This window comes from Tarenaya hassleriana, unplaced genomic scaffold (assembly GCF_000463585.1).
Source record: "Tarenaya hassleriana unplaced genomic scaffold, ASM46358v1 Cleome542, whole genome shotgun sequence".
NCBI lineage: Eukaryota > Viridiplantae > Streptophyta > Magnoliopsida > Brassicales > Cleomaceae > Tarenaya > Tarenaya hassleriana.
The window spans coordinates 19,371-28,657 of NW_010968062.1; the positions used below are offsets into that span (position 1 = coordinate 19,371).

At 39.3% G+C, this 9,287-nt stretch overlaps 1 protein-coding gene across 2 annotated transcripts; it reads left to right on the forward strand.

Annotated features, from left to right (window-relative positions):
• Positions 1-1,088: 1,088 nt before the first annotated feature.
• LOC104798626 (uncharacterized protein At3g49055-like) lies at positions 1,089-3,125 on the forward strand. Of its 2 annotated transcripts, none has more exons than XM_019200719.1 (5): positions 1,089-1,907; positions 2,004-2,080; positions 2,184-2,295; positions 2,397-2,513; positions 2,604-3,125. In XM_019200719.1, exons 1-5 carry the CDS (start codon positions 1,215-1,217, stop codon positions 2,937-2,939), a joined length of 1,335 nt encoding a protein of 444 aa, XP_019056264.1. In that variant the 5' UTR covers positions 1,089-1,214; the 3' UTR covers positions 2,940-3,125. The 2 variants fall into 2 exon arrangements, with proteins under 2 accessions (XP_019056264.1, XP_010519095.1); XM_010520793.1 differs by having other exon boundaries at positions 1,090-1,910.
• Positions 3,126-9,287: the final 6,162 nt, after the last annotated feature.

Sequence of the window (9,287 nt, forward strand, 5' to 3'; positions counted from 1 at the left end):
CAATGTGGCAGTCCTTTCAAATTATGGCTTGTCAAGAGTTATGATCCAATTTGGATAAATATCTACATTTTAGATCTAAAAAATGAATGAATACGTAATTGTTTTTCCATAAAAATCAAGTAGAAGAAATAAAAAATATATAAGAATTGTAGAAAATGAAATTATAATTTAAGGTCAGTTTGTAAATATATATAAAAAAATTACAAATATGATATACCTGCCAGTCTTGGATTCTTGAAGTGTGGCAAGGTCGGTTTGTAATTCTGTTCTCTAAAATGTTTTGTTACTTTTCTTTTTCGATTTTTTCTGGGGTTTTGACTCAAAAATTTTGAGTGAATCACTCAAAGCGGTAAATACAGAAATGGTGGTGAATTGTCCATCTTGGTCATTAGTAGAATCAAAGTTTTGATCCAAAGTAATTATGATAAAATAGATTATATTGAATTAATATAATCGAAAATATATGATTATATCACAAAATATGAAAAACGATCTATGTGAATTAAAATTTGAACCGTTCATATAAGAAGATTTTATTATGTAGATCAAATTCGAAATATCCAGATAACTTTTTTTTACGGGATACCTCCAACTAGATATTTAGATAATTTGGCCACGCCTGACACAAAATTGCTTATATAATTTGTTAGATGCAATCCTGTACACTTTGTAAACGGTGCATTCTATATTGTTTGAAGACATGCAATATATTTTTTTAAAAATTTCTGAAATTCCTTATAGAAGGGAAGAAGGACATATTGAAAGAATATTGGGATTATTTAATTTAGAATTTAAGAATATGATGCAGATATATGTAAAAAACATAGTAAAATTTCCAAAGTTTTTATTTAATTTCTTTCTGCCAAGATACTTCATTTATTTTAAAAGATAGTCGAGTTGGATGAACCGACACAAAAATCAATTCAAACGGAAATAAATGAAGCATATATGATCTCCTATCAGAACTCAAGTATTCATTCAGATTGTTCGTATTTAACCATCCGAGAGAGTTAGAGGGTTTCTCTTCCTCACCCAACCCCAACGGTTTCATTGGGTTTTTTCCACCAATTTTATAAGTATATTCACTTAGCTGAAGATGGATAGAGTTGAAGTTTTGTTTCTCTTCTTTGACTGTTAGGTTCTTTTGCTCTTCTACTTTTGTTTCATCGCAAAACCACAAATGTTGAACTTGAGCTCCACCAATTTCGTCTCCCATGGAGATCTCAAACACCGGAATCATCGACCACGCCTCAATTATCTCCGATCAAAATCTCGAACATCTCCGCCGCCGGCCGAGCTCCTCCTTGCCTGACTCCAGTTTCCTTCTCCTTGGAACCCAGAGATCGGACACGATCGATCACCATAACAATTTAATCGCAATATCTGACGAGGTAAACCACAAAATCGCGGAATCTCGGGTTATGTCGATGATTGCGGAATCCATACGGTCTGTGGAGGATTGCTTGTCCAAATCCATCCGAATCCTAAGAAATGAGGATGAAGAGCTCGTGGATTTTCAGGAAATTGTCGGAAGAGGGAAACAGAAAACAGGCGGGAAACAAAGGACGTTTTGGGAAGAAAGAATGTTTGAAGCAGTGAAGTTAGCAGAAGAGGTTGAATCGAAGATCAAATCGTACGTTGAGTTCTCGGAGAATGAAAAGAGGGAGACAAAGAGAAGAGTCGAGGCCTTGACAGAGGAGAACATAGAAATAAGTGGCTTATTGAGAGTGGCATTTTCGGAGAAGAAACTGAAGGGGATGAATGAGCCAAAGAGATTGGCGTTGCTACAGATCGCAGAACGCGGATTGCAGAGAGTCGGGCTTGGATTCGGATTCGGGTTCGAGTTCAGGTTCGTGGAGGAAAATGGCAATGAGTGCAGCAAAAACGAGGAGGAAGAAGAAGATAGTGTTGTAAACCTCTCATTAACTATGCACTTGACATGAACAAATATAAGATTTACTTGTACGAGTGATTCCACCCCTTTTCATTTTCTGAGCTAACAGGTTATGACAATAGAGAAGACGATGAAGAATCTACGGCATGAGATCTCTCAACTGCAGAGATCGTTGGACGAAACATTGTAATCTCCAACTCAAGATATTTTTTCACCCTCTTTTATCATCGTATTATCATTCTCATGGATAAATTCGACGATGATTCTGAATCAGTTATTGATCCAACAGGTCCGACAACGAACGATTGCTGAAACTTGCGGAGGAAAAAGATCAGAAGCTGGGAGAGAATGCAACATACATAAACGAATTGGAAAACGGGGAGAAGCTTTTAGCTCAAAACGTAATTCACATAAATTCATCTCCATGGCTCAAATGCCATTTTCTCTTATAGTTAGCTTTTAGCATTGCTTACCCAATATAGGTTTTTTTTTTCCAATTAAGGTGGAAGAGCTAATGATGGAAATAAGAGAAGCCGAAGCCGAAGTGTCTAGATGGAGAGTGGCTTGTGAGTTAGAAGTAAATGCGGGAAAGCTCGAGGTTGAAGAACGTAACCGAGTTGTAAGTTTTTTGCTCTTAAACGATTATGTTTCTTATACTCACCTTTGAGTAAACTCTAAAAGACAATAGTTTTTTTCTTAATCCCGATAGATATCGATACTGAAGGCAGAAATTGAGAAGACGAGTTCAGAATTGGTGACGTCGAAAGGAAAACTGAAACTGAAGGAAGAGCTAGCGAAAGCGGCAATGGCAGCAGAAGAAGCGGCAAAGAAGTCTTTGTGGATATCGGACAAGAGAGCAGCAGAACTCCTCAGCCGCATAGAACAGCTCATGCGACAATTGGAAGAAGCAGATGCCGTGGAATGCAGACTATGTTGGCCTTGGAGAGCGGTTACAAATGCTACCGCTGCGATTAGAAGAGACGAAATGGTGAGAAAAATGTCGGTAAGCGCTGATACCAGAGTTTTCCTACGAGGGAGTGGCTGAATTCAAATTTTCTATGGACGCCGAGATGTTGAACTTTCCTTTGTGATTCAAAAAAGAATAAGACATGGCTTTAGCCAATACGTAGACAAGACAAGATAGTTCGTATGCGACTTTCCAATCTCACCTTTGCTTGGTGATAACATGTATTTTGGTGACATTTTGATATATGATGTCTAGTGCATTTTACTCGGTTTTGCATATTTATAGGCATTCTAGAGCACATTTGGTCTCGATATTGCTTGGTTGCTTTCTTTGGTGTCAAAACAGGTATTCATGCATAAAAGAGAGCAAAAGGAGTGTAAAACATGGACTATGAATCATCACAGACGAAACGGGAACATTTGGAGTTGTTTCGGGGAGAAACATGAAGCCTAAAAAGTCAGATCTTGCAAGTCCAATAACTTTCACTCTACAAATCCAAATCATGCATTTTCTACATCATTGGAAAGCTCGTTTCAATATTTACGCATAGACACGCAAATACGACATTGGAGCAGAAAGTTATGAGCAAATCTGTCAAGCATATTCGAGTCGAAGAATAGACATGGACCGTGTTGCATTCGACACGATCGTGTTGTGTCCGTGCTGAAAAAAGTGAAGTTTTGCTCAGAGAATTGGCTCGGACCGTGTCATCATTCGACACGACTGTACTGATTCAAACTCGGCCGTGTTCACCCCATCTTTAAAGTGCAGATTTTTAACAGAGAATTGACACGGCCCGTGTTGCATTCGACACGACTGTGCTGATTCAAACTCGGCCGTGTTCACCTCATCTCTAAAGTGCAGATTTTTAACAGAGAATTGACACGGCCCGTGTTGCATTCGACACGACCGTGTTGCATTACGGAAAAACTTCCTATTTTGCATCCGAACTTCCGTTTTCAGCAAATTAAGGAAGAAGCCTAACTGTTAAGCAAATAAATAGAGGACGTCTTGGGCTTCAGGAATCATCGAGAGATCAGAGCAGAAGCCAGAGAACTCGAGAGAGAATCAAGACGGAGTTTCCCGGGAGCAGAGATTGAAGGATCGTCGTCGAGAGATCGCTGCGAGTCTTCTTTATATGTTTCCATGTTTCTCTTTATTGATTTGAACTCGTTTGTTGTTATGGGTCGTGAGTAGTCATTTCACTGTAGCTAGGGATTTAACTTTGTAGGGATTTGTTTTGTTTTTATTTTTCAAAACTACGTTATCGATCGATACTCTCCGGTTTAATTGGATTGAGTTTATTGCTTTTGATCTTCTTGGCCTATTGATTGATTGATCTTAGATTCTGATTTGCAACGAAAGTTGGGATTAGATTCGGAAGGAATTCATTGAATGAATTGATTAAGACTATTGAAAAATAGGTTAATCGGTTTAGGAACTGTGATAGTGATCGTTAATGCATTTGATATTTTAATCTATTAGGTTGAGAGATCGATAGATTAAATTATTGGATAGTGGATTTAGGACTTGAAAGAGCCAAATCTGATAATATAATTTTAGATCCCCGATTAGAGTTCGATATTCGTAGATTTTCCATCCTTAGAAACAATCCTTGCGCGTTAAGGTTATCTCGAAGCTACGTTGGTTTAGTTGTCTGATTTTTCTTAGTTGGTTTATTTTTTTATTTTCGATATTCACATCCTTCATTCTGTATTTCCTGATCTAATTCTTAGTCTAGTCTTGTTCCTGGAGTTAACTATTCCTTGTGTTCGACCCTGGTACTACAGTTGATCCGTATCCTTGCGGTATTCGTTGTGTCTAGGTTTTTATCACTTGAGCATTATTTCTATATCTAGATTTGCGTTATCATGTTTTTGGCGTCGTTGCCGGAGAATAGTTTAGCGCTAGGATAAAAAGATTCCTTTGAATCTAGATCCTTTTTCCTTTTTGTTTTCCCTCGATTTCTTGATCTATTCTTTGTATTTGTTCTACTTTCTGGTGTACAGGTTTCCGGTGTATGACCAAGAGTTCTGGGCCTGACAACCTAGTACCTCTTGACCCAGAATTGGCAAAATTTAAAATGCAGGTTGAAAATGCTCATTAGATCTCAGACTTAGACATATAAGCCAACGAGTACACGATTGAAGATGTCTACTACGTAGATAACAACTTGTACTCAAATGTGTACAATCCGGGGTGGAAGAATCATCCAAACTTCTCGTACAAGAATTCTTCCAACGTCTTGAATACTCCCCATAGAAATTTTGGTGGTTTGGCTAATCAGGGTCTTTCTCAAGGACATCAACCTCGACCTCGAGCTCTCCCATAGCATCAGAATCAGGTCATTCAACACTATCTAGCGCCTCTTCAATCTCAGCAGAATTACGCTCCGTCCCCGCCTCCACCACAGGTAAATTTTGACCGCGATCTTAAGTCTATGTTCGCACAGCTTATGCAGGGTCAAGAAGTCATTCACACCGAGATGCGTGAACATCACCAGAAGACCGACGCCCATTTCAAGCTTGTCGATAACCAGATAGCTCAACTCGCAGCCTCTATACCTTCGCGACCTCAAGGATCACTTCCTGGGAAACCCGAGACAAATCCTAGAGAGCACTGCAATGTAGTGTATTTGAGAAGCGGAAAGCAACTTGAGGATGTCGTCCCCCTACTCTTGAAAAAGGTGAGTCTTTTTACTCTAGATCTGCGATCACCTCTAACATTCAATCTGCAGATACTCCAGTTAAGATGGCATGTGAGGAAGAACCAAAGTATGTACCTCCACCTCCCAGACCTCCTCCATTTCCATTCCCTTCGCGACTTGTGCAACAAAAAGAGGCCAGCCAGTTTAAGCGCTTCACAAACATGATAAAGAAATTGAAGGTCACAATACCTTTTCATGAGGTAATCACTCAAATGTCCTCCTATGCCAAATTTCTCAAGGATATTCTGGCTAGGAAGAAGACAGTGGAGAAGGAGACAGTAGCATTAACCCAAAGAGTGCAGTGCCGTTTTTCAGCACGATTTGCCCCGTAAGATGGCAGACCCATGTAGTTTCTCCATTCCTTGCAAACTGGGCAATCTCTTTATTGAACAGACGTTATGTGATCTAGGAGCAAGCGTAAGCCTAATGCCATTGTCGATCTTCAAAAGACTAGGTGTGGGTGAACTCAAACCCACACAAATGATATTACAGTTGGCAGATAGGTCGACCAAACGACCTGCAGGTATACTAGAGGATATGCCACTTAAGGTGGGTGATTATTACATACCTGTCGATTTTGTGGTTTTTGACATGGATGTAGATTCAAGCATGCCTATCATTCTAGGGCGTCCCTTTCTCAACACAGTAGATGTCGTCATCTACGTCAGAGCGGGTCGCCTTACTATGTCCATTGGAGATGAGACAATAGAATTCATGCTCAATCAAAATGACAATCCAGACGAAAGTGTGAAATCTATTTGTTCAGTTTACAAGCTCAAAACGCCTAAGAACTAGGACCACAGACACAAGGTTAAGAGAGGACCAGATCCAGATAGGACAAAAGGTAAGAAAGAAGCTAACATGGTTGGGCAGGTCACTAACTCATCAGACTGTCGTGAGAACTGGCTCGAATCTCATGCATCACCACCAGATTTTTCTCTACTAGGTGCGCTCGTTTCTCAAACTCATTTTGTTGTAGAGATGCTCTTAAACTTCATGATCCAGGTTGGCAGAAGATCGATAATCTTCGCCCATTAGACCCATCCGGGAGTTGAGAGAGTTTGGTCAAGCTAAAGACCCTAAACAAGCGCTCCCGAGAGGCAACCCGAGTTCTTAGGTTAGTTTTCTTTCCTTTCTGTTTATTTTTGCATCGAATATTGGTTTGTGTCTCTTATCACCAGGTTGAGTTTTAATGAGGAATTGAGGAGGCGAGGGAGCTAGCTATGCGATAGCCGTAGGCAGACTTAAGTACGAGTGAACGAACATCGCTAGCGAAGTATTCTTTTTCCTTCTTGATTTTCTTCTCTCTTGACTCATTTTATTGGTTGCCTCTACTAGACGAGAATTGACACCGAGGACGGTGTCTAGTTCAAGTCTGGGGGAGGATTCGTCTAACGCCAAACCATATCCATATAGAGTAGTGTTGCATGCATTTTCCCCTTTTATTTTCATGTGCATATAGGATGCATTAGGATCATATAGTTTGTTGTTAGGATTGTGCATTCTCATATAGTGTTTAGGACATATAAGATCACGTGCATAAAACCGTTTTGAGCATTGATATGATGACCTATGACATGAGCGAGTAGAAACATCCCGAAAACATTGTTATCTGTTGAACGTGGTTATGTTTTGTTGAATTGATTGCTTGACCTTTAGGATTTTCTAGAATGGCTTATCGGATAAAAATCGTTGGTTGGAACCCATGGGACCGATGTTGTCTAGCCAAGTAGAAAAGTTTCTATAAGAACCTTTCCCATGTTTGCTGAAATCGGTAAAGTCTATTATCAAATGCATTCTTATTTCTTTATGTGCAGAAAAAGATAGTGAGCATCTCGACACTCCGCTGTCATTATCTCGACGAAAATCGTTCGAGGACATGAGTGCATCAATTTGATGGTTCGGGTCTAAGTTGTGGGTCGGGCTATCCAATAAACAAAATCGAAAAAAAATTTGATTAGGAACCCTTCAACTTCAATGTCCTAGGAACCCGAGATGCTAGCAAAAGAAAAAAATCTAGCTAGATGAAAGAAAAAAAAAAGAGAAAAAGAAGAAAAATGAATACCGAAAGCGTAGACTAGATACGATTAGGTAGAATGACGTGATAGGTTCGAGAAACATGCTTGGTAGATGATTGAAGTTCTTGGATTGGTTCTTGGTAGCAGTATAGATCACATAGCTAGGAAAGACTATCCCTTAGAGAGGGAGATCATACTAGACTAACTTGATCATTGTTCACAAGGATCTAGGTCGGAAAGAGGTTTCGCTCTCGATTATCATTTTGATTTATGGTCATTTCATCGCCCTCCTTTCAGACCGCTTTTCACGGAGTATTTGCTCGAGGACGAACAAAGGTTTAAGTCTGGGAAAGTTTGATAACATGTATTTTGGTGATATTTTGGTATAGGATGTCTAGTGCATTTTACTCGGTTTTGCATATTTATAGGCATTCTAGAGCACATTTGGTCTCGATATTGCTTGGTTTGCTTTCTTTGGTATCAAAATAGGTATTCATGCATAAAAGAGAGCAAAAAAGTGTAAAATAAAGACTACGAAACATCACAGACGAAACAGAAACATTTGGAGTTGTTCCGGGGAGAAACATGAAGTCTAAAAAGTTAGATATTGCAAGTCCAATAACTTTCACTCTACAAATCTAAATCATGCGTTTTCTACATCATTGGAAAGCTCGTTTCAATATCTACGCATAGATCAAGATCACGCAAATCTGACATTGGAACAGAACGTTATGAGCAAATCTGTCAACCATGTTCGAGTCGAAGAATCAACACGGACCGTGTTGCATTCGACACGGCCGTGTTCTGTCTGTGCTAAAAAAAGTGAAGTTTTGCTCAAAGAATTGGCTCGGATCGTGTCGTCATTCAACACGGCCGTGTTGATTCAAACTCGCTCGTGTTCAGCCCATATCTAAAATGCAGATTTTTAACAGAGAATTGACACATACCGTGTTGCATTCGACACGACCGTGTTGCATTACGGAAAAACTTCCTATTTTGCATCCGAACTTCCGTTTTCAGCAAAGGAATAAGCCTAACTGCCAAGGAAATAAATAGTCTTGGGCTTCAGGAAACATCGAGAGATCACAGCAGAAGCCAGAGAACTCGAGAGAGAATCAAGACGGAGTTTCCCGGGAGCAGAGATTGAAGGATCGTCGTCGAGAGATCGCTGCGAGTCTTCTTTATATGTTTCCATGTTTCTCTTTTATTGATTTGAACTCGTTTGTTGTTATAGGTCGTGAGTAGTCGTTTCACTGTAGCTAGAGATTTAACCTTGTAGGGATTTGTTTGGTTTTTATTTTTCGAGACTACGTTATTGATACTCTTCGGTTTAATTGGATTGAGTTTATTGCTTTTGATCTTCTTGGCCTGTTGATTGATTGATCTTAGATTCCGATTTGCAACGAAAGTAAGGATTAGATTCGGAATGAATTCATTGAATGAATTGATTAAGACTATCGAAAGATAGGTTAATCGGTTTAGGAACTGTGATAGTGATCGTTAATGCATTTGATATTTTAATCTATTAGGTTGAAAGATCGATAGGTTAAATTATTGGATAGTGGATTTAGGACTTGAAAGAGCCAAATCTGATATTAGAACTTGAGATCCCCGATTAGAGTTCGATATTCGTAGATTTTCCATCCTTAGAAACAATTCCTGCGCGTTAAGATTATCCCGAAGCTACAGTGGTTTAGTTGT

Coding starts and splice junctions, on each gene's coding strand:
- LOC104798626 (XM_010520793.1), top strand. CDS start 1,215: ATGGAGATCTCAAACACCGGAATCATCGACCACGCCTCAATTATCTCC. Junction 1,911..2,003: donor AGGAAGAAGAAGATAGTGTT/GTAAACCTCTCA, acceptor CTGAGCTAACAG/GTTATGACAATAGAGAAGAC. Junction 2,514..2,603: donor TTGAAGAACGTAACCGAGTT/GTAAGTTTTTTG, acceptor TAATCCCGATAG/ATATCGATACTGAAGGCAGA.